Source organism: Astatotilapia calliptera, chromosome 4 (genome assembly GCF_900246225.1).
Source record: "Astatotilapia calliptera chromosome 4, fAstCal1.2, whole genome shotgun sequence".
NCBI classification, from domain to species: Eukaryota; Metazoa; Chordata; class Actinopteri; order Cichliformes; family Cichlidae; genus Astatotilapia; species Astatotilapia calliptera.
The window spans coordinates 8957811-8982428 of NC_039305.1; the positions used below are offsets into that span (position 1 = coordinate 8957811).

Sequence of the window (24618 nt, forward strand, 5' to 3'; positions counted from 1 at the left end):
CTTTAGAGGAGACAAAAAAAAATACATGAACTTAAAAAAAAAAAAAGTTTGTATGAATGTGCAATGTATTCCTCTCTGAGTATGGTACAGTACTTTACAAATCAAAACAACCAGTAGTAATCAATGTTAGTCTATGAGCATTTCCAGAGTCCTTGACACAGCAATGCTTGTTAGATGTGACTGGTACGTGTCATGGTGCATTCATAAAGACAAAAAAAGAAAAGAAAGATTCAAAGTCAGCCCTGGCACCATCATGTCAGAGTTAATTTCCCAGCACCAATGATGATTCGTGCAGTAGTAAACGTAAGCCGAGGAGATGTAGACAAGTTCCTGCACTCATAACTCATGAGATGAGATTTGATGGATGTCCCAAAGCTCTGCTTCAACCAGCCAGCGAAAGCACATTTGGTTTCATATATTAAGTCAAGTCAGGCAGCAAGAAGCAAGAGACTGAGAGAAAAATTATCTATGGGGGGGAAAAAAAAGATGATGGAGGGGCTTTCTGAGTGACTTCAGTGGCATCAGTGCTGCAGACCAGATGAGCCTGTCGGGGTCTAATGCGCTGGAGTGTTGTTGGGATCTGGTTGACTGTTGGCGAGGTACTTTGCCCGCATGCTGGAGGTGTACTGTGAAGAAAAACAAAGAAAAAAAGAAAAAGACAATTCACATCATGGTTTCACTTTTTTCCAGGTACCACTCCTCAAAAATACTTGAAACCACATTCTGTGTAGGATTCAAAAGGCAGATTTTTACCCTTACAAAAAAAAGAAATAAATAAAAAGAAAAGGTAAGCAGCAGCAGAAAAACAAACAGACATACAAAATACATACATGTACAACAGCTACAGAGTACACAGACATCAGACTAGAAAGAGCTGGACGCAATTTAGGATCATTTTGACCCTCTTATCCTGCCAGACTTCGTGCTCGCTTGCAGGGCCAAACATTCATATAGATTTAGGATACAGCCATGCGTTCTTTGAATACAGGTGATGCAAACACAAAGGCTGCATTTCACACTCCTGTCGAAACACTTGGTTGGCACTTTGTCAGATTTTGAGATCAACCCTCAGAGCCGTCCAGACAGCCTGCTGATATGAAAGCCAAGTATTTCCAACAATATGGGCTGAAACATCAACACTTACCATGCACGTTTAAGTAAAATATTCAACATTAGAAGGGCTGTAACCGTAGGCTATATGTTAAAGAGGGACAAAGCCGCTGTGCCGTTACTGATGTGCCATCAGTTATTTAAGTCCTGCTATAAAGCTTAGCTGAGCATTTTCACTGTTCTTTTTTTAAACTAGATGTGATAAAAGGGACAGATGTGACTGTGTAACTGACAGATACCACACCTTACACCCCCATGCAGCAGTGATTTATTAATTAATAGGTAGCCACGCCCTGAAACATGCAATGCTGGATTCTTTCTTTTGCCTATAATGGTGATTATAATTTACACAACGTAAGAGTTAAAAAGTGTCTGAGATAATTAATTCATCAGGATATGAGTCACAGATCAAAAAGGAGACGAGGTCAGTTTTACTAAGGACTTCTATACTGCTGGACTCCGACATTTGCTCTCGGCTCCAGACTTTTTTCGGGTAAAGTAACTGCCCCCTTCTGGCTATTAGAAAGAATGCGGGGTTTAAACACTTGTGCACGGGGCTCACTTTTAAGACTTTAAAGCTATCTGCAGGTTTTATAAGCAATCTATGGCTGTAATTGTCTGTCCATCCATTCTCTTCCACTTATCCAATTCAGGGGGCTGGTGGGGATGGAGCCTATCCCAGCTACAACAGGGCTAAAGGCAGGATACACTCTGGACAGGTCAGATGGTGGGATTCAAACCCAGGACCTTCTTGCTGTTAGGGAACAGTGTCAATCACCATGGCAATAATAATTTAGGTTAAGTTTACAATTTCATTGTTTTTTTGTTTTATTTTTTTGCAAAAAGGATTAGAATTCTAAAAATAAGTTATGAAATGTAATTTAATCTTTCCAGTTTTACTGAACAGTTTAAAATCTTCTAGGCTGGGGAAAGTTATTAAGGCTGAACTGTCTGTAAACATTGTCAGCACCCTGCATTTTTCTTACTAGTTTGTCTCAATGTTTCGAGTCCAGAAACAAAATAAAAATAAATAAATTAAAAACAAATATCAGTATTTTCATATTTTTCCCCCACGATGCATTTCTTCTCAATGCAAGAATTCAGGCAATGCTGGATTCAGTTCAGAACACCGTCATTACTTTCTCATCCACATTGTCATAAATACTTACAGAGACTAACAAGCACAGGTGTTAACTATTCGTTTACATACTCAGTAACCACTGTAGTGATAATGGTGGTGCTTGAGAATGTAAAGAAATGATGGATGAATTTGTTTTTATCATCAAATGTAGTGTCAGTGAGGAAAATATTAGAAAATAGAAAGACACTAAAGGTCATACCAAAGTCAGTACCTTTAAGTGATATGTCCCTGCTTTACACGCCAGTAAACAATCCTAAAATACTTTAAAATGTCTACTTGTAACTCCCATGAGATCACCCTCGAAGCCAAGAATCAAGACAAAGCACATCCACATTATCACTGAAATGGTTTAATGGACTTTTAATTTAATGTTGACTGTTGTTGACTCATAGATCATGGTGTGCCTTAAGGCAGAGTTACAGCTTCCTCCCAATATATCAGAGTTGCAGGGGGTAAATGGACATGCAGCCTGGGGCCACAGGAAACAAACATCAGGTGAGACACCAGGTAGGACATTTAGCAAGAGTCGGGAGAGAGGGGGAGTGAGGGTGAGGGGTCCATTAGATCTGGTGGGTCCTAAATAAAGGGTGAGTAGAGCTGGGAGCTTGGGAAGTGGTACAGGGGAGGAACAGGCCAGCAGGGGGAGGAAGCGGGCATGTTTAGTACCTGTTAGCATAGCAGATGAGGTTACCAAAACGATCTTGAACTCTCCGAAGGCTTTAACTGCCAGCAGTGACCGCTGTTACTGTCCGCAGCAGTCAAATACAACTGTATGGATCCGCAGAAGCAAAAACAAAAACGACAAGAAGAGAGTATATAGAGAAGATACACAAAGCAGTGTCGAGGTCCAGACAGACACACAGACACCGGGGAGAGCAGGAAATCTGGTGATGTTCAGGCCAGGTATACGCAGAAGGGAAAGACGAGGTTGCCTCGTGATACAAACCAACACCATTTTAATAACTCTTCGGCATCAAAACACATGCACAGGGATTTATAGCATTGTGTTATGCCATTTGTTTACATTATGTTTACTCAATGAACTTCTGATCACCAATAAAAGCAACGCACTATGGACAGTATGCAGGATTTTTCTCCTCTCTGTAACTGTTCAAGTGACACACAGAAAACACTGGTGACAGCATGGCACTTCCATTAGCTGTGGTAGCTTTTCTTTTAAGGGTTATGAAGAAACTATACCCTGGACGGGTTCGAAACTTCAGAGAGGCAGAGAAACATTCATGCACACATCCACATCTGTGGGAAATTTAAAGTTCCCTATTAAGTCACCTTTTGGATTTTTAAATTGTGGGAGAAAGCTGGAGCTTCAAGAAGGAGAAAGCAAGAGTTCTGTCGCCCCTTCTTTTAACAAGATCAAGTACAGCACAGCACTGCTAAAGCTGGGAGAGACTGATTAAGACTCAGAAGGGTGGATCCTTAAAAAAACAACAACAAAAAAAAAACAAAAACCCAAATCAAAAAAACAAAACAGTTCCCAGAGACTCATCTCTATAAGGCTTATACTAACAAATGAGCTTTTGTTTTTTGGCACGGCAACTGTCACAGCATAAAGTTTCCAAAAATCTTTTAAGGAAGTCAGGAACTAAATCTGGCGGGTTCTGGTGAATTTACTGGGGTTTTCCACGACTAACACGGAAACCACAGCTTCTTCAACGATTCACAAAACAAAGAAGTGATTAGAGCTTTTATGTAGTAAAACTAAAGATATGGGTACTTTTTCTTATAACAAGAAATTTGAATAGGTTCTCTGTTCAAATACATTAAAAGAAAAATGTGTGTAAACAACCTAAGAGCAGAGGCAGGGGGTGATAACGAGAAAGGAAAGCGAGTTAAGCAGAGAAAGCGAACAATCTCCCGATAGTTTCATGGTGCCAATGCCGTTAAGCAAAGATAAACATCCATCAAACAGTCAGTGCATCATGTGCAGTGGAGACAGATGCTCTGAAGTTCTCTGTCTCTCCTTCCACCTTTTTATGTCCGCTTACCATTAATTAATTAAACTCCAAGGAAGCATCAAAGTCACACGGCAGTATATAGACACCACCTGTCTAGTTAGCTTCATTCAACATGTCTCTTAAAAATAAAGTTAACAGTTTCTAGTTTAGTTCTTCAGTTTTTCCTCTGGTGTAAAGGTGCAGACTGAATACTTTTATGAGGTGCTTTGACAGGAAAAACAACACTTACCGAAGGTGGAGGAGACTCTCGTCCTATCAGTGGTGTGTTTTCACAGCGAGAATTAGGGAAGTTGGCATTCTGAGCCCTGAAGGGGAAAAAACACGATTGGATCAAACTCAGTGACCACACAACTACAGTGTCAGTACTCACAAACAGATTTGTAGATTTGAAACCATACACTATAAGCATGAAAATCTCCAAGTAAATTATAGCGATAAAAATCATCATTCCCTCCTCAAGTTTCCCAAAATGTGTGCATTATTCAGGAGGCAGACGGCTTTGATTTTCACAGGCATCACAGCTGGAGAACACCAGCTGCATCTGCTGCACATAACATGGCTTGCTATAGGAGTAGAGCTCTGTCTGGGGACAGATAAATTTGCTCCTGAATACACAAGGAATCTAATGTCAGCCTCACTGTGCATAATCTGGGCTGTCTTGTAAAAATATATCATCCACCCCTCTTGCCTTTAATGTGGTTTTCCCTTTAAATTTCAACAGTAATGTCTTACATGTACTCTGTGACGGGTGCGTTGCTGACGGTGTGGGCTGCAGCAGGGATGGAGGTCTCGCTACCATAGCTGCTACCACAGCTGTACAGGCTCGGCATGTGAACCCGGTACAAATTATCATGGTTCTGCCTCCCTCCATGGCTCAGAGACTCGTCCTCACTGTCCTCCTCGCTCCTGCAAAACACCACACAACAATATAAAACCACCACCAGGGGGACCCCGTGTCCCATCTCACTGATAACAAAAGAACATAAAGACGCCACGTGGTCACGTTTTTCATTAGTCTGAGTCACATTCTGATTCAATTTCATCTCTGCTTCGGGAGGAGACAATAAGATAAGGTCTCTGCTTTTTGAAGCAAAGAAGATGACTCAATTAATTGGCCCTGCTCCTTCAAAGAGCCCTACTTTTGCATGTGATTTTTAACAGACCAAGAAAAAAAAATTACTTCTGCAAGAACAATGGGATTCTATTTGGTTCTTTTCAAACATGGAAGCTCAGTAGTGTATGAGATAACATTAACTGATTAAACATGGCCTGTCAAAACAGAGCAACAATAACGCTGGCAACATGGAGCCTGTCTCCCTCTAGTGTTCCCACAGGCTGATTTCATGCATTTTTAATCCATGACATCATGGAATCTCATTCAGAGCACTTCACAATACAATCACTTGATTCTACATGGTCAGGAAAACTGTGCTAATAACTTACTGACAACACTAATGCACTGGAAATGCTAAACTTCGATACTAAAAGCACATCTTGATAATGACCTGCCATTTCAAGCTGTTAAGTAATTAGCTGCATTATTACAGCAATAAAATAAAACAAGCTTGGCAGGGAAACTGAGAAAAACAGACTGGTAGCATGTAATCCCTTGCTTTATAACAGGAAGCTCTAGCTGAGATCAAACTGATGAACATGCCCCCCCAATGGTAAGTTAATTATATGGAGCAGCTGAGCTGAGCCTGAGAAACCACATTCCTGTTAGCAAACCATATCTGCTGTTAATAAGAGAGAAATCAGAATGATTTCACCCCACCCCTGCAAAAGACCAAAAAACGTAGTGAGATAGCACATTTGATGGGGGTTTAACAGGAAGTAATCTATTTGAGGATGCAGCTAGAGCCTCCTGGACCTGTCCCAGCAGTGAACAAAAACCAGTCTTTCAAGCACAGACAAACGCAAGTCTTACAGAAAAACAATCATGTTTCTCTGCCCATGTAATTTCTTTGTAATGTAAAAACAAGTGGCTACAAAGACATGCAACAAATTCATGATTAATTAATGGGCTTTTCCTCTTGAATTATTTCTCACTGTATATAAAGTCCTCAATATAAACCTAGCTTAAAAGCTTTTGCACCACTTTACAAGGTCTTTCTGATGAGGACTGTGCAAACTGTATGAGGTCAATGAAAGTCGTACCGCTTGCCTCTCCAGGTGTGCGGCACACTGCACACAATGGAGCTGAACATGAGAGCAGTGACGAAGGAGAAGAGCACGAGGTAGATGAGACCCTCAAGTCCATCATAACAAAGTCCCGTCATGGCCTGGACGTAGTCCTGTAACAAGCACAGGTGTTCATTTTAGTTTTTGGAAGATTTAAATAGGTTCAAACTGTTTTGTTTATTTATTTTTTGATAAACATAAGGGGAAAAGGGCAAAATAGAAGGGAAGAAGTTAAAAAGGGGTCTTTAACATGCATCTGCTTTGACTTCTTGTTTAAACTAGGTCAAACAAATGAGATCACAGTTGGCAAACTAGAGAGGAGCAGAGTAGGTTTTCATCTTTTCATCGTGACTGAAAATTTTTGACTATATGCACTGCAGGAAAAAAAAAAAAAAAAATTGTATTCTGCTAAAGTCTCTCTCTTTACATAAAATAATTGTGTTGCTAGCCAAGGAACTCTTTGAGAGAGACGAGAGCAGATAGCACCGAGAAAAGTGCTTCACTTGCACATGTGCACTTGGAATTTGGAAGCCACTGAGGGACAATCTTCCAAAGCACAGACATAGCCAAGTACTTGTCATTCAGCCAGCTTCATAAATGGTACACAGCCAGCATCAGTTGGACAAGAACTTGCATACAGGAAAGGAAACATTATTTATGATGGCAGGTGTAGTCAACTGCACAGGCATAAAAGACGGGCTGCTTTATACAACTAAGCTGCACTACAAGGATGTCAGTACAAATCAAGTCCGCTGGCCCTTTTTCAATCAGACAACGAGCAACCCCACAGTTAACAGTGTCTCAGTTTGTAACTCTTCTACTCACCATGTGCAGGCTGCGACAGTCCACCAATGCAGTGAGCTGATGTAGGCTGATCTCTGTGGTGTTCAGTATCCTCTGGATCTCTTCCAAGCGTCCCTGTAAATTAGCGATGGGAAACTCAAAATGTGCACTGTTGAAAAATGGCTCAATGGCTTGAAACCACAAAAAGAAAACAAAAAAAAAGTGGAACAAAGTAAAAATCAGAGCAGTTCTCATTGTTTACCTGAAAACACACTACACAGTAAGTTTCCTCATCCTGTCTGTTAATAGTTTAAACACTTGACAATGGAGAATGAGATAATGTGATTATTCAATGCACATTTATGAGGGATTTGTCTCGCTTCACTATACAGCAGTACAAAGGAGCCAGAGCTGAAAAAGCAGATTATAATGTATGATACATTTTAATGGACAGTTCCCTTTTTCCCTCTAGTTCTTTTTTTTTTTTTTTTTTTTAAAGATCTGGCAGAAAATGTCTGATTGCCAGATAAAAAAAAACAAGTGTTTCCGTCACCTCAGCAAATTTCACTGTGTGGGTATGTGAAGTGAAATATGCCTCCCTCTGTTCCCTATGTCAGCTCTCCTTTAGGCCTCTGTCAACACAGAGTAAGGACCATCCCTGGACAATAGCATAGTGTTGTATTGACAAGGGCCAGTGAAAGCCTAATGCACATAATGCAGGTCCCAGGTGGGCTGTCAGCAGGCCTTTATGTGGACAGGTGCACTTCACTTCTCTGCAGGCCGCACAGGCCCCATTCACTTGTATGTTGTGTCATCACAAACCGTTAGAGATACCATGTAATGTGGGACTACAAGTAAAGGGTAATTTATTGGTGTAGGAAACATACCTTGGTTTGTATATACTCTCTGGTGGCAGATCGAAGCAGTTCAAACACATCATCCTGCATTTCCACTAATGCTTTGTGGCTCCCGGAAAGCCTCTGAAAAGAAAAAAAGACTGAATATTGTAGCAGTCCAGCATATTTCAAAAGTATTTCCATTTTTTAAATCAGTGCCAGAGGCTTTCAGTGGCTGTCTCCTTTTGTAGTCAAGCTGATGTCTTGTGAAATCACGCTGAGTTTATAGAGCTTCAAGGCTTATATAATGTATATATAGCGCTTCGTTCTCTATACACAAGGACTAACAATAGATGCCTAGCTTTAGCTGCACTCAAAACTTCTAATTTATTCATGGAGCTTGAGAAATTAAATGTAGGGACTCCATTAAAGAAAACCGCAGTTTCACAGTAACTGTAACTTCTGTACAACATCTCTCATGCCCAACACCCTTTGAAGCAGCCCCACACTATCACCATGGACGTACAGGAAGTGCTGCTCTGCATCAGCTTTCCTGCTGGCATAATGAAATGTATTGTATTGGAATGGAATACATGGAAAAAAATTGCTTTGAGGCAGTGCGAGTGGCCCATGGTGCCTACTTGCATTCCTCCTAATAACAAGGTCATACATCATGCAGAAAATATGTCTGTTGAGATTTTAGCATTATGAGCCTGAAATGGTTTGGTTTAACATGCACAAAGATGGATCTAATAACACATGTAACAAACCTGCTGGAAGGGATTGCTCTGCTCCAAACTGCAACTAAGGTAGTACTGAAGGGTTTCTGCAAGAAAAAACAGAACACATATGAACATGTTGGCAGAGGCACAAGAAGTTACATGTAGGGCTGCGGCTAGTCTTTATGACGACATAACTTGAAAGCGGTTTTAACTGCCAAATATGTGAACTTTTAAGTTTCCTCAGGATGTTTGTTCTATTCAACTGCAAAGAGGTTAACAACATTTGTTAGCTTATCATATGGCAAATGTGGCAGCTTTTTCAGCTGCTCCCTTAAGGCCAGATGCCCTTCCTGACGCAACTGTTCCAGGGATATGCGTTTGAACCAGGAATCTTTCATGTGCACTTGTTCAGTTTGCTCATGTATGAAAACAGACATGCATGTTGCTTATTATGTATTAATATTATTCTTTTTATCCTGATTGCATTACTGTTATATTCATTATTCTTCTTTGTCTTTTATACAATGAATATCTAGCCTGCAACGTAATTAATTACAGGCACCGTTAGCTTCACTGTTTGATAAACACTTTTTTATAAAAACAGATATGACAACACATTCCACTTAACTCAAAATGCACTAAAAATTAGAGCAAAATATATTCACAAACAACCTGCACATAACCTATGAAAGGAAATCCTTGCTTTCATAGGTTGAGACAAATTAAGACGCTTAAAAAAAACCCTACCATCAAATAGATTTGTAGCTGATTAATCCTCTAGCAGCAGCTAAAAAACTGCTATATCACTGTCAGATTTTGTAACATGGTCCAAATGTCTTGCACATCACAATAAGCTGACCTTAAAGGGGAACTAGTAAGCTAATGTCAAGGACCATATATTATTCTTGTAGTCTAGTAATATAGCTCTGCATGATTTACAGTTCAAAAACAAATGTGCATTTATGCAATACTGGGCCTTAGTGCGTTATCTCAGTTCATCCATTGTGTGAAAGTAGTTATTAAAGCTCCTGCCCCTTTAAAGGTTTTTTGTGTTTAGCTTTCTTGCACAGCAGATCTGTAAAACGTCTGTGCTCACAACTTGTGCCGACTGCTTGCAATGACCATGTTAAGGATTTCCCTCCCCTTTGACGTCAAGCCGAAAATAGACAAGTGCTAGAAACAGCACAATTAGAGCAGCATGAAGCCTGAGCTTTTGACTCATGAGTTTATTTGTGCAAATTTGACCTTCGGTCTTAAAAACATAGCCATGTTTGAGAATCTACTTTTTCATTGGGAAACATACAACAACAACAACAACAAATTACTAACATAAAAAGTCAACTTACTACTAGTACAAGTCGGAGTCCAGGAACATTAAGTACACAGAGGTATTCAGCTGCTAACTTTGTGTGTCGGCCTTTTAGCACTAGCCAGGCAATGCAGCAGGTTTCTGAATGTTTATTGTGAACCCCAGAGTTCAACAATCAAATTTTATTTATGCAATTTCAATTTGCAACAATGGCCTCAAGGCTTTACCAAGCCTAAAGATCCTACAATGTTAAATACTAAAAGAAAAAAAAAAGAAAAAGAAAAAAGAGAGGGCTGTGTAAAGGTGGGCATCAGATTCTCTGCATGATTATCAGTACAAGTTACCACTTTCAAAACATGAGATACTGTCAAAAAGTACTGATTATAACTACTGCAGGACAAGACAGCTATGGCTTTTTTCTATATTTCTCATTCTTGCATCACTGTGCTTCGTCTTCACAGAGTTACTGGTTCAGACATTAAGATTCAAGGCCAAAATATACTATGTTACTGTCTAGTTTTGAGTTATTGAATGCTGCCTTGTAAGACACTGATGGCTACTGTAACTATGAACAAGTTAATCATGAGCTATGAGGTTAAATGGAAATGTGTTTTTCTCCTAACGCAGCAACACTTGAACAATCAGCACTACACAGCCAAAGAGAGACTTAGGATTAAGCCTTTACTGCAAACAGCTTCAGGAAAACAACACCTCTAGAGTCATTGTTAAATTACAACATGACCATATTTGCAACTGCTTGCAGTACACGATGAGCCAAAGAAGACTAATTAATTTTTCAGACTTTCGCTTGCTATTACCGGCCACTTCAGTTAGGTTAAAAATCACAGAACTGAGAAGGAGTGGATGAGAAATGCTTTTGCGTGAGAGCGTGACTCAGAAGCGGTGGAATACAGAAATGTCCACGGATAGAGGCAGTAAGAACACCACCAACCTGACACATGGTGTTAGTGACGTCCAAACTCACTGCTGTGTCAGGAGCCTTTCCCACACAGCTGAGCATGAGAAGCGAATTTCCGGCATTTAAAAGTACATATCAGCAAGCTTCTGTTGGTCCAGCTCTCACAACTACACCCACACATTTATATCAGGAGGAGCAGATTTCCTGAAGTCTGTGGATGAACTACGGATGCCTCATCATGGGGTTGGGATCAGTTTTTGTGTCACTTGGTATCAGAACATAGTTAAATGATGACTCAGTTATGGCTTTCATGATCAAATAAATATAACAGACAGGAAGTGGGTTTATATAATTTTCACAGTATTATGCCATTTCCCCGTGTAGAAGAATTTGTTTTGCTCATAACTCTGTGAGGAACCCTCAAAAGAAAGGACAACAAACACGTATTGTTCGGTATTATGATTAGAGCCAGTGAGCCATGCCATCAAGATAGCTTTGGCATCCAGTCACTGCACTAGGTTAGATTTTTAGTAGTCAGAACAAATGAATGAGTTGCACTGTGAGTATTCCCAAACACAAGGATGTGTTGAAAACCAGATGTCATATAGACTAAATAAGCAAGTGTTCACAAGGAACCAACTTCCTCCAAACACAGAGGGATCAAACGCACGAATGTAGCCGTTTTGAGCATTTATGGAGTTTCTGGAGTTCAAGCCTGCTCAGAGTCGCAGCTCATCTTTGTCACTGTTGCCACCATTTGTGTTGAAAACAAACCATCATAATAATAGAGAAAAACCGGCTGCAGCAGAACAAAATGCAGCCTAAATTTCTCTCTGATAAAATGCCTAACAACCACACAATGAGAAAGCACACGCATGAAAAATAACATTGAGTGTTGTTGAAATGATGCTACCACAACCACTGAGGGGAGAAAAGCAATAAATCCAGTGCTGTAATAACACTTTGTGGTATCCAGAGATTTGTCTAGTCCAATTTCATGAAGGCAAAAGCTGTAAGGGAGAAAAAGACAAACACAAGAACCGAGTCTGGACTTACAGCAGTTTTTTCCCCCCACTTTGTGTTAATACTGTAATAGCAATATACTTACTGCCTCATCACAGTAATAATAAGTGAGTTCCTTTTTTCTGCTAAATAGTTAGCATGTGTTTAAGAGAAAAAAAGCAAAACTGAAAACCCCCACACTGCATAAATTAGCCCTAGGGTAAAATAAAGCGTTAAAGCTGCAGCATTATACAGTTCAGTGCATAGTGAGCCAGTGCTCATTGTTCAGATTAACCATACAACGGAGCATTTAAAGCTAATGTCCTGGTTTCTGCCCAAAGCATGGCAATCTCCATGTTTAAGAGATTAGAAGAAGATATATTTTGTTAAGCTGATGTCAAATAAGGGATTTTAAGCAGAAATAGGAGCACCAAAATCCTTGGTGGCGCTTATAACGTGTGATTATGGGTCTTATTTCAGAGACACATTATCTTTTTCCCCCCTTCCAAGGACTGAAGGAGGATGCAGGAAATATACTGCGCCCTGGATACTGTGCTCCTTGGTTCTTATCTTCCTCATGCAAATCCAAGGCACTATTTTCCCTCTTACATGTGTCCCATCATGAGACAGATAGGGCAATTACTAAAATCAGACAGTTTGAGAGCTGTCTGTAGTGGTTTTTTAAAAAGCAGCCCATTGTCCTTCTGCCCCCAATGCAGATGTGGTAGTAGTACTTGGAACCTGCTATGGTCTATGGAGAAGAGCAAGGATGACCCTTCAGAACAATGAGACCTCAGTGCAGCACAACAAAGCATTCAGATCATGTTCTCTGCCCTTTCAAAATTCCGTTATTTTGAAGAACTTACTGAATCTTTACCACATAATGATCTTTATAAGAGGAGCTCATACCTTTATTGATGACTTGATACTGCTTTGTCACTTCAGTGACATACGTATCAGGAGATGCACAAAAGTCACTGGTGGTCTAGAAAAACAACACAAATTAGACTTATAAATGGTGACATTGGTGACATTTGCATTCAAATGCAGTCAAACGCCATCACAGGCATGATTGCAAATGAATCATCATCTTTGATGAACTGATTGCAGCTTTAAAAAACAAAACAATAAACAAACCAAAAAATAAACACTTCATGTCGCTGGCTCCCTCAATCTCTGCTGAGAGCAATCAAACAAAATAAATTAAATAAATTAAATAAATAAAAAATAAGCACATTTAGGTGTGAACAGCTTGATTCATCTGCAGGGGAGGAAATCCTCCACAGGGATATTTAATTTGCATAAATAAAGATTAATGTTCATCAACATTTTTCAACCTCCTGGAAAATTCATTTAAAATGCCTCTTTAAATTATGTAATACAAAACAATATAAACAAAATATATGGATTTATTTTTTAACCTGAGTGAAGCAGCCAGTTTTACCACTTTCTGCTTCTGGGAGCACAAATTGCAATATTACCCCCATAGTGCATAATAACCAGTTATTTTGCTTCTAATCACACATCTTAATCAATATCATTAGTCTTAAGGATTTCTGTAATAAGTACCTAGAAAAATAAATCACCTGTAAATTGTTATAACTTAGTAAAAGCAGTTTCAATAGAAATAAACAGGTCCTGTGTAGCATAGTCCTTCTCATAGGCACTGCTATTTTCATGACTATTCAGTGTATTACTCCTTATATCTTGACTCATGAACTCTACTAGTTAAATGAAATAAAACTCTGCTCTGCAGCCACAGGCTGCCCACAAAAACTGTTTTCCCAACAGGATCATGCAGTGATGCAGAAACTTACAGCAGAGACAGCGAACTCCAGCCCCAGGGAGACCCAGCTGATTACCAGAGCCACTACACCAAATAGGCACACCCTGGGGAGAGAAAGGAAGTGAGAAGTATATTTAACCAGCAGCAGCTTTCATGTGCAAAAACAACTTAATCCACTGCAGAAAGAAAGATATTTAAGATAGAAAATTTGACAATTTATTCAACACACAAAGATGTGCAGATCAATCTTAAAGAATAGCATCAGCTGCAAAGGCAGAAGGATAGAAGAGGAAAGCAAAGGAAATCACCAACATACATACATGGATAGATTACATAAGCAACTAAAATCAGATGCAGCTAAACAACAATATTGAACAATATTGAGTGATCCAAAAAGAACACAGGATATCCAATATCAAGAAGTGATACTGAGAGTCTGTGTTATTATGTGCAAAGATAGTACATAACAAAATAAATGCAAACCTGTCAGGCCAAAAATGTCACTTGTGTCAAGAGTAGTTATCAAAAATACTGATCTGATCATGATGTGATGCTCCCGTGAAATTAGTTTTAAAAGGGCTGAAATTTCAAACAAACTTTTTTGTATGAACTGAACAGTAATGAAGAAGTGGTTTCATGTATGGTAACCACCACTCAGCTAAATCATTTCCCAGGTCACAAGAGTTTCCCCTTGAATCTTGTGAGACTCACGCTATGAGTGTTCCTTTGGAGTTGCGAATGAGGCCAAACAGCACCAGAAGGCAGATGAGGACATCGAACAGAAGCAGGGTTATGTAGCCCAGCCACCTGTGAAGACACATGTCATTAACAACAAATGGTCAAAGCAGCACAGCTAACCATCTCTCAGTAAAGAAGTGATTCTCTTAACATCAGTCGCAATGATTTCAGCTTATCCTGTGTATTATAGGTATGCCTCCTGAAAGGTTTGTTACACTTGAACATGAAACCTAAAAAAAATAAAGAAATGAGAACCTGAAAATAACTGAGGTTAAGTCATACTTGTCTTGGGGCAACTTGTAAGTGACATGTCATAAGTAACCTAGAGGGCAACCCTGGTGTGTGAGAATTAAAGTTACCAGCGAATATTTATACTCATTTACTGAAAAGGATGTCAAAGGAGGGTTAGGGGCCAGATGGAAGAGCGAATTAGGAAAGCCCTCTGAGGACCCCCAAAATAAATGAATAAATAAATATCAAGGGACCAGTTCACCATGCATCTGGTGGCTGGGCAGAGCAGCCGGGGTCAACTCGCCTGTGGGTTCAAAGCCTTAAGGACTTGATGGTAGTCAGGTGCAGAAGCCCTAGCGGTTTCACCTCTGGCTTTCAAAAACTGGCTTTTGGTACCACTGAATGTCACATTTCTGGTGGAGAAGGAGTCTGAGGTGGTGAGTGGGATAATTGCATTAGATATCCCGAGCTTAATGGACAGCTCAGGCTACGAAACCAGTTTCCTGGAGTGGGGGATGAACTTCCATCAGGTCCACTCAGGAGTTGTCTAGGTGAGTGGTGGTGGGCAGGAGTGGGTATATTTGTAATCTCCTCGTTCAGTACCTCCCTGCATGTTCAGGTGAAAGAGTGAGTCATCGATACTGGGGAACTTTAATGCTAACATGGGAAATGACAGTGCGACCTGGTTGGATTTGAACGGTCTGCCCACTGTGAACTTGTGTAGTGTTCTGTTTTTAGACTTCTGTGCCAACTACAGTTAGTGCACAATGAACACCATCTACAAGCATAAGTGTTTTTAAGTGTTTCAAAGTTTGATCATCAAATGATCAGATGCAGCCGTATAACTTGGACACTTGGGTGTAGAAAGGAGCTGAGCTGTGGTGCTGGCACAGACATCAGAGTTGAAGGGAGCTGTTGGAAGAGTCCTGTTGGACTTGGTTATCCTGTTTGACTCCAGAGACAGCTGAGAGATATTGGTAGCTCAAGCAAAGTGCAGCTCTGGCAGTAGCTGAAGCAATAGCTCACGTCCAAGGAGTTCAATGAGACTATGGAACAACTCATAGGAGGAAGTGGTGCTCTACTCTAAATTGGCCCATTGCTCTAAATGCAATGGGGATTGGGGAGGATTTCCTTAATACCGCTGACATGCCTTCCATAGTAGAAGCAGAGTCCGGGGGTGACTCATCTCTCGCAGGAGAGGAGGTCACTGTAGTTAAACATCTTCTGGGTGGCTAGGTGAATGAGGTTTGCCCTGCATTTCTTAAAACTCTGGATATTATGGGGCTGTCCACAACAGCTTTCCACAATGTTTTCTGCAATACTGATTAGAGGTCTGCAGCAGTGCCTGTGGATTGGCTGACTGAGGACGGGACTTCTGCTTGCATATACAAAAGGGTGGCTTGGCTCTCCCTTAGAGATAAGGCGAGTAGCTTGGTCATTTGGGTGTGACTCAGAGTAGAGCCACTACTCCTCCACAAATGAAGTGGTTTGGGAATTTGATTAAGCCCCAGGCAAGACCCAAGATTGGAAACCGTGTCCACCTGTTTAAACTGAAAGATGTGGCTGGGAAGAGCGAGGCTAATAAGCCTTTTTAGGCTGCTGTCCCTGCAACTTGGATAAAATAAGATACTAAAAGAGCACAATTTAAACAAAAATATATGCTTGTAGCTAGGTGGTAGCATTCCTTTTCTTCCCTGTAACTATTAAATCACATCTTTCGAATGCATGTAAGAGCAAGTATTATGGGAAAGGGTTTATTGTTAACAGACTGTGAACCTATTCTTCAAGGATATAATTGGTATATTTAACTGACACCACAATTCCAGGGTATTTTTCCTGTCACACTCACAGTTGTCCTTTGGGGGTGCTGCAGATATCAGCATAACTGATCCACATATAGTAAAGGCAAGGAGTCTCTGTAACCTTATTTGACAGAAATCTGTACATTCAGCTGGCTTTTCTGACCATGTGATAAACAAAGATATATTTTATGCATGAGAAAATTAAACACTGCTTTAATTTTCTAGCAGAGAAATGTAGTCCAGGCTTGCAATTTTTAAGCACGTCAGCTACCTAATTATGCGCTGAATAACTTAAAGAAATTCCTGCTTGCTTGCACCTACCATTGCATCCTGCTAACTTGAATCACTTAAGACATTTTAATACAGAAATACATCCAACACAGCAGCACTGTCTAACTAGGAAAAAACTAACTAAATTTCAATGAAATATAAATGCTGTAATAAGCACCAGTAAAACAGTTCAATTTTTTTCTGCATCATTTTAATAAAATAGATGTAGCATGAGATAATTAGCCTGCTGTTATACCACTGCAAAAAGTGGTGCTTTGGCTCCACTGTCCCAGTCTTACCTGTACCAGTCAAAAAGCTCAATCTTGCCAGCAAACTCATCCAGGGAGATGTTGGAGTTTTCCCAGAAGGGAATCTCCACCATCTGTCTGACCAGCTCATCCAGCTGGCCCTGCAGCTTTTGGATGATGGACAGGTAGTCTGCATGCTGTGCATACTGCCCCTCAAGCTGTTGCAGATTGTCATCAACTGTCTGGTTCAGTGAGGAAGTACTGTCATAGACCTAGAGCCAAAACAGGGCCAAACAAGGCCATGATAAGAGTTCAGACAAGAAAAGCGGGGCTCACTACACAGCTCTAATGAAACTGGGGTTGCTTGTGGCAGCAAAGCGATTAATTATTAAACCTCTTGGTATAATTTGTGCACTGTGTCTTACCAACTTCTGCACTCCAGTGATCGTGCGGTTAGCATGGCGGAGAGAATACGTCATTCGATTCACTCCATCACAAGTCTCGCCGTTCCCATAGAAACCGACGGCAATACCAGCGCTGAAGGGAGACAAAAGGAAGGGAGGGGACACAGGGTGGTGAGGAGGAGGGATTAGCTAAAAAAGACACAGAGAGGAGACAGAGAAGAGAGCAAGCCAGGGGGACAGCTAGCCAGGGAGCGAGGCGTGTGAACTCTACATTAACCCTGTCGGTTCAGACCCCAGTCAACAGGCTCCTTTGAGCTTCTGCAGAAAGACTCCATACAGAACCATGGAAACACAGAGGAATGGACCAGCTATGCCCCAAGCCCCACACTATGACTGACAAAGGCTGTACTGAGGCAGGAGGTCTGCTCCCATTAGCACAGGCAGGCCTCAAGCTGCAGAAAAACAGCTCTCTCTAATGCATGAGCAACAGTTTCCGAAAGCACATCGATGGCAAAAACAGTTTCACATTTATTAAAATCCTAATATCATTGAAAACATACAGAATTAACTATATTTACAATAAAACTGTTTGATATATTCTAATATTTCAGTGATAAAATATCAACTCCAATTCTGCACAATAATAAAGATTTAGCTCTGACATCAGTTCCTGCATTGCAGATGTGGACATTTTGGAAGCACTTATGCTATGACATTCATCCTATAAACAGATTGTATCAGATGAAATGATTATGAATGAACCATTGTGGGTTAAAAGTGTTCAGCCAACAGCACTCAGTAGATCAGAAGTTTTTCCGTTTTCCTGGAGTGCTGCTAATCTCTTCCTCTCACACTCTGCAGTGTGATAAAGGTAAATAGGAGCAGCTTCACAGTACAAAACAAACTAAACTCCCTGGTGAGATGTGACCCTGTGGAAACTCTATACTATTCATAAAAAGAAAAAAAAAGTGAGAAGATAATCCCTTTATTTTTAAGTGATGCAGTTTCTTGTGCAATGATACTGTGATGCTGAGCGTGGACCCACTGTCAACGAACAAAAGCAAAGCAAAACAGAAATGTCAGATCTCTCCAACTTTTTTCCCCCCTGCTCAGCATTTATGCGCGGGTAAAAGCGCGCACACAGATACGGTGATTGTAATGCAGTTCTTGTACTCATCAGGTCCCCAAGCTCTATGTGCTACTGTGAATCAAATGTGATGGCTCTCTTGCGGCCCATCAACAGGAGGAGGAAAACAGGAAACAAATTCAGTTTCCAAGGACAAAAACTGTGTCCAGATGGTACAATTCTTACACTATGCACTTAAAAAAATAATAATGTAAAACCTAAAAGTACATAATGCTCATATACTGTACATCCTCCTCTTCGCAAATTCCTGTCACACTGTTTATTCCCATCAGCACAGTTGTGGTGGCAACAATCCAACATACACAGGAATGCAACAGTTTTTAAATTATTCTGTATACAATGGTATGTGGAGGCTTTCAGTGTGGGTGTGAGTGATGTACTGCCTTAGATGGTTCAGGAAGACATTAGCAACAATACAGAAACCACTGAATGAAAACTAGGTGACTTGTAGCAACAAAAGCGAAACAGCTGTTAGTACTGCAAAGTAGGCAGGCCAGTAATTAGACTTTCATCAACTCTGTGACAAGCAATTGATGGGACTATCAACTTGAGGAAAGGATACTGCTGATTGACATTAGATCAGGTTGTAAATACATTAGAGAGTTACCTATGCAGACAGACCCTGACATTTCCACTAATTAATAACCATCAGATACAAAGTCTGGGCTTTATTTCGATGTGGTTATTTTCCAACATCGTAAGCACTTTCATCCAATTTTGCAAACTTAATATGATAATACCACAGTGAACCAATAAACTATAAAACTGCACAAATTTAGGTATTTATTGAATTCATCCCTATGAACTATGTCACAAAGGACTGCTTGTTTCAGCACGGCTCAACCCACTCTGAATCTGTAGCAGCTGACCACATTATTTGCATATTCAGCTAATAATGGCTTTAGATTGGTTTACTGCCCTTTACCAATGCTTCAAAGGCTTTATCTCTGGCTATGCAAATGCAAAGCAACCAGTACCAAAAAAAACCAAAACAACAAAAAGACAAATCTTAATGCCGAGTGCAGTACCTCCATTATGATTTGCTCCAAGCAAACTTCTATAACACTTCATACTGTTAATCATACTCTAAAACAAAATCAAATCATAAACCATGTGTTATCTGAAAACGCTATCATTGACTGAATTATTTCATTTTATCATTGGGCTCCTCATAACTCCGTATAACAATTTGTTCAACCAAAATTGGTTTACAAAACACTATTACAAAACAAGAAGAACAAGAGTAGCGCCATGAGTTACAAGCGCTAAATAAACAGTCACACTTGCCATGTTTTCCAAGCTTTAGAAACAAAGAAGGAAATTCATAAACACCAAAATGATCAAACATCCATTTCATTATAACATAATCAGAAAAACCAAAACATTTCTGGATTTTTTTGGAGTCATTTCAATAGATGCATCCTTTGCCAACTTCTGTGTTTGGGGATCTGACATCATGGACTGAACCATTGCCAGTGTTTAGGCTGTCTGTATTGTTCAAGAGTAATATGTTATCACCAACACTGTTTATCACCACTGCAGTCCCATGTTAATACTCACCTACAGACAAGCGTTGCAATAATGACACACCAAGCTGTGCAGCAACAGTCGGCGTTGGGCTGCTCCTCGTTTTTTTTCCGCCGGCAGCACAGCCAAATGGAATAGAAGAGCAGGAAGAGGAGGTCCAGAGCCAGACAGGCAAGCGCCACACCTCCCAGTAACAGGATTGACTGGTAAAAAGAAGAATGGAGTTATGGAAAACGTCATAGCTGTTACTGGTTTCTCCTCAACAACAACAACAACAACTGGGATAAAATGCTTTTAAAGTGTCCCACAATGGAAATGCACACGACTTCAAGTATGTTGCTATCTTATCTGAGTGCTATTTTACACCCAGTCTAAACAGTGGTGTGTGCTTCAATGTTAAACAGAAACATGAAGACAAAATAGTCTGTTGACTGATTTGCAAACTGAAAGACTTAACTGAGAACTTGATCTCAGACACAACTGCAAAGAGCAGCAAAAACCACAAGAATGTATAATGATGTACAATGTGATAGTCAAACCTCTCTCCACTAACTGTAGCTCTTCGTATGTAGGTCAGACAGAGGGCCTATGTGTTCACTGCATGCTCCTGAGGATTCATTGCTGGGGCAGATTTCCATCCACTTTTGTTTTTGTGAAAAACCCAGTGTTGTTCTACTCGTTCAGTTTCCCCAACAAAGCATCGCAGTGAATGACACGCCCTAGTGACCTGTGCAAAGCAGCGAGTGAACACAGCCAGCATTTGACTACTCCCCGTGTTCCCAGTGACATACACAAATAATGCCATGCCTCATCCATGCTGCTCTGCATACTTCAACCAGGAGGAAAGACTGTGATCATAATGAGGATTAATTTTGGTGCATCACATCTTTACCATCTGGGCAAGATGTAAGAATGACATACTCAAAAGTTGAATCACCTAGATGCAGCCTGAGCCCCATTAATGTCTCAGCCATCTGGATGAGTCAAGAATGTCCCTGAAGCTTGAGAGGGAGCATTGCACTGGCAATAATTAGCAGGCTGTAATTAAAGTCAGTCAATAATTATGGTTTGTAAGCTGTCCCAATGATAACACCTTTTATGTGCAGCACTTGTCATGAGAAAACTGAGAAAAGGAACATATAGCAGATAACAGCTGGATTACCCTTTTAATAGTCTTGTTAAAAGCAACAGGGATCTGTTGCTTTTAAAGAGATATTGTTCACACTGAACTTCCTGAACAGCTGTTATCCAGTAGGGGTGTAACATTTCGCAAACTGGGACCAAAGGAATTCTTTTTTTCTCAAGTTGTGGCATGAAGTGAAATATGGTTTTTGAGAGCTGTTATTCTTTTGTTATATCCATCATATCCTACCAGGATAGCTGCTGTGAAAAGCTGTGAACTTTATACTCCTTAAAATGCTCACTCGCTCCAAACTAAAATCTAATCGCACCATTAAAATCAATGTTTAACTAAAGGAATTTGACAGCAGGTAACATGTTAGTTCGAACAGGGAAATAATCAGAAGTGAAAGTGTAAACATCCTTTTAACTGTATAAGATCTGGACCATGACCGTGAATTGCAGACGCATGTCTGGAACACGCCTTCCTCGTTTCAGAGGAATCGTGATTCACTTCTCGATTTTCTGAATCTTCTTCCTTGGTAAAAGGGAAACGGGGTTAGATCTTGATGCATCTCTTAAAGTTAACTCATGTCTGTAGATTTTTACACTTGTTTTCAAAATGCTCCTCTACATTAGTCTGCCTGCTCTTAGTAATCACTGACCCAGAGCTTTATTAAAAACCACAAAAGTACTCAGGATTTGGTAATGACGCACTTTCTAACACCAACAGCATAAAGAACATAGATAAAAAGAGGAATTTAAGTCTGTCGTCATAATTATAATTATTATCAAACCTTTTTGCAGATCTCTCTTTATTAAAACCTAAATAAAAACAATTACTTATCAGACTAGCTGTACCAGTTTCCACACAATTAAGGACTGCAAAGTGTTACCTGGATCTAACAACATGGCTTTCACAGATGATAAACACCATCTTTGTTGAACATAAATTCAAAAAGAAAGTAATGCATTGTTCATGGCAATTCAAAGGTATTTATTGATTAAAGGACAATAGAACTAATGGGTCTGAAGAAGGGAATAACCACCTAGAGCTGGGTACCTATAATGAACATAACAAGTTGCAGAGACTCTCCAAAACTCTCACTTTATGTGACCTAAATTTAGAAGATTCTATTTAATATTAATCACATGAACAAACACCCTGCTTTCCCTTCCCCCCAGAGTCTAAACTACTCATTAGACTGTGCAGAATCCCTCTTAACCCCTGCTCTCAGTTTAACCTCCCCGATGTGAGTCTGTTGGAATAAATATATTTTTCCTTTGGGTACTCCAGAGTCTTAATGCCCCCCATGTGGTGTAACAAATACTGACCATGATAAGATTACAGGGAAAATAAGACATAAGGAAGTGGTTGCTTAGGTCATCTTATGTGGCCTGGATTACACTATACATTGCCAGCTGGTTAGTGTCTGGAAAGCTACACACACAGATGGTGTCAGGGATCAAAAGGTGGAGAGAACGATCAGCTGCCACCAATACAACTAATAATATTAAATGACAACCTTACAGGAAAGAAAAAAAAAAAAACAGACTGTAGCCCAGCATGCCCAAACATGCTACAATTGCGAAATGGAGGTTTGGGATTTTATCAAACTGATACCGAAACAAGCACTTGATAATATCACAGCCCCAAGTGTGAGTCTAGGAACTTGTAGGGTATTATTTTACCTGTTGATACGTCCAGTCTTCTGGTCTGAAGTCACTGCTCGTTTGCTCGAACCTTAAGTTGAAATGTGGAAGTCTGTGCAGCAGGTTCACCCACCATGGTGGAGTGTAGCTAACCACCGCTGCCATGGGGAGCAAATGTCAATGAGATCCACGGACAACGGGCTGGAGAGAGGGGACGCTTCAAAGTGTAAACACGGAGGGGAATCCACCTCATACAGTCAATCTGTAGCCGGGGTGGATGACAAAAACACATGCAGTAATGTTTAAGTGTTTTCTTCACTCTGACAATCATAAACATTGCATTCATTTATTTTTTACCTACATATAAAATCCTAAATGCTTTCATTACATATTAATACGAGCCCGGACAAAACAACAGCTCGCTAACTTCACAAACACTGATGCAGCTAGCACTTAGCTAACCTTAACTACTCGATGTAAACCTCAGTCATGCTAGTTACTTTCTGTCAACTTAACTATCTCTGGCGTTGTGTGACAGTTGGAACTTTGCTCTAATGTTAGCTGTAATCTCTCAAGCACAGAAGTCCATTTAAAATCACATAAAATCTTCGTTTTTTAAGAGCTACTTATACCCGTAAAGTAGGTTAGCCAGCGTTAAGTCTGCTAACGTTAGCCGGTTTAGCTGCTAGTTAGTTGAGTCCGCTGAGAGTCGAGGAGGAATCAGAAGAACCAGTCTCTTTTGTTTCACTTGGCATTCTCCTCTGCGGTTTATTGCATCCTGCCTTGCTCATTTGATAGTTCCTCATTTCATCTCTCGCAGTCTTATCCCACCGCAACGACTCAAACTACCGAGCGAGATCTCCAACCAGTTATCGTTCGTGCGGGAGGCTGGAGCCAACCCAACTCGGCGACTGTTCACGACATTCACCCAGCTGGCAGCCAACCCAGCCCCGGCCCGCAAAAAGTAGCCCAACACCGTCGATATGTTTTAAAAAATAAAACATGACCCAACAGCGCCACCCAGAGGAGCCGCAGCGTAGGGCTATTGGGAGGTTCAGGTAATGTCGGAAAAAGTATGACTAGCTGTCTATTGAGTCATAGCTAAGAAAATTGTCTCCACTAAGGGGTTTAAGATAGTTAATTATTTTTTTTGAACAGCGGGAAGAAAAATTAAAAGTCTTGTAAAAGTAATGCAATAAACTTATCTAAAAAATATTAAGGAAGGAGAACAGAGGGAAAATGCCAAATTACACAAAATTACACCAGAACCTTGATGGAATTATGAAATCAGAACAACCTCCAACACCCACCAGATTGCATGTGGTGCTATCTAAAAAAATCATCTGACTGATAACAGCTTCAATTGTCATGATGCCGATGAACCCAAACATGATGCCACGGGAGTAAAAGCATACTTGGACAGAAAAAAGACTCCCAAACCCACAGTGGGACACTATTAGTCATGGATTAGCCTCCCCAGAGCTTGGATCCAACATTACTGACAAAGAAAGAAACAACAGGCAGCCAACATCCAGAGAAGAGCTTTGAATATCCTTTAAGAAGCCTGGAGAAGTATTCTTGAAAAATGCTTTTACAATAAAAAATTACAGTAAAGTCTAACCATAAGAGACTTCAGGCTGTATTAAATAATGAAGGTAGTCGTGCCAAAAACACTGACTTTCAAGCTTATAGTATTCGGCAAGCACGGTTACAA

At 40.3% G+C, this 24618-nt stretch overlaps 1 protein-coding gene across 2 annotated transcripts; it reads right to left on the bottom strand.

Annotated features, from left to right (window-relative positions):
- ttyh3a (tweety family member 3a) lies at positions 1–23901 on the bottom strand. 2 transcript variants are annotated; one of them, XM_026164444.1, is made up of 16 exons: positions 23537–23901; positions 22944–23166; positions 20166–20335; positions 17480–17591; positions 17106–17326; positions 14477–14572; positions 13797–13869; positions 12889–12964; positions 8798–8853; positions 8079–8171; positions 7234–7326; positions 6385–6521; positions 4960–5133; positions 4457–4532; positions 2918–3019; positions 567–626 (listed from the first exon to the last, which is right to left on the bottom strand). In XM_026164444.1, the coding sequence occupies exons 2-15, from the start codon at positions 23067–23069 to the stop codon at positions 2939–2941; spliced, it is 1584 nt and encodes a 527-aa protein (XP_026020229.1). In that variant the 5' UTR covers positions 23070–23166; positions 23537–23901; the 3' UTR covers positions 567–626; positions 2918–2938. The 2 variants fall into 2 exon arrangements, with proteins under 2 accessions (XP_026020230.1, XP_026020229.1); XM_026164445.1 differs by lacking the exon at positions 2918–3019 and having other exon boundaries at positions 1–626; positions 23537–23897.
- Between the last annotated feature and the right edge of the window lie 717 nt (positions 23902–24618).

What these genes read in the sequence shown, in the direction of transcription:
- ttyh3a (XM_026164444.1), bottom strand. Translation starts at nt 23,069, where the DNA reads ATGGCAGCGGTGGTTAGCTACACTCCACCATGGTGGGTGAACCTGCTG. An exon ending in GTATCAAGTCATCAATAAAG is followed by an intron (nt 8,854 to 12,888) that starts GTATGAGCTCCT and finishes TTTTTCTTGCAG; the next exon opens with AAACCCTTCAGTACTACCTT. An exon ending in GAGAGTATATACAAACCAAG is followed by an intron (nt 7,327 to 8,078) that starts GTATGTTTCCTA and finishes GCTAATTTACAG; the next exon opens with GGACGCTTGGAAGAGATCCA.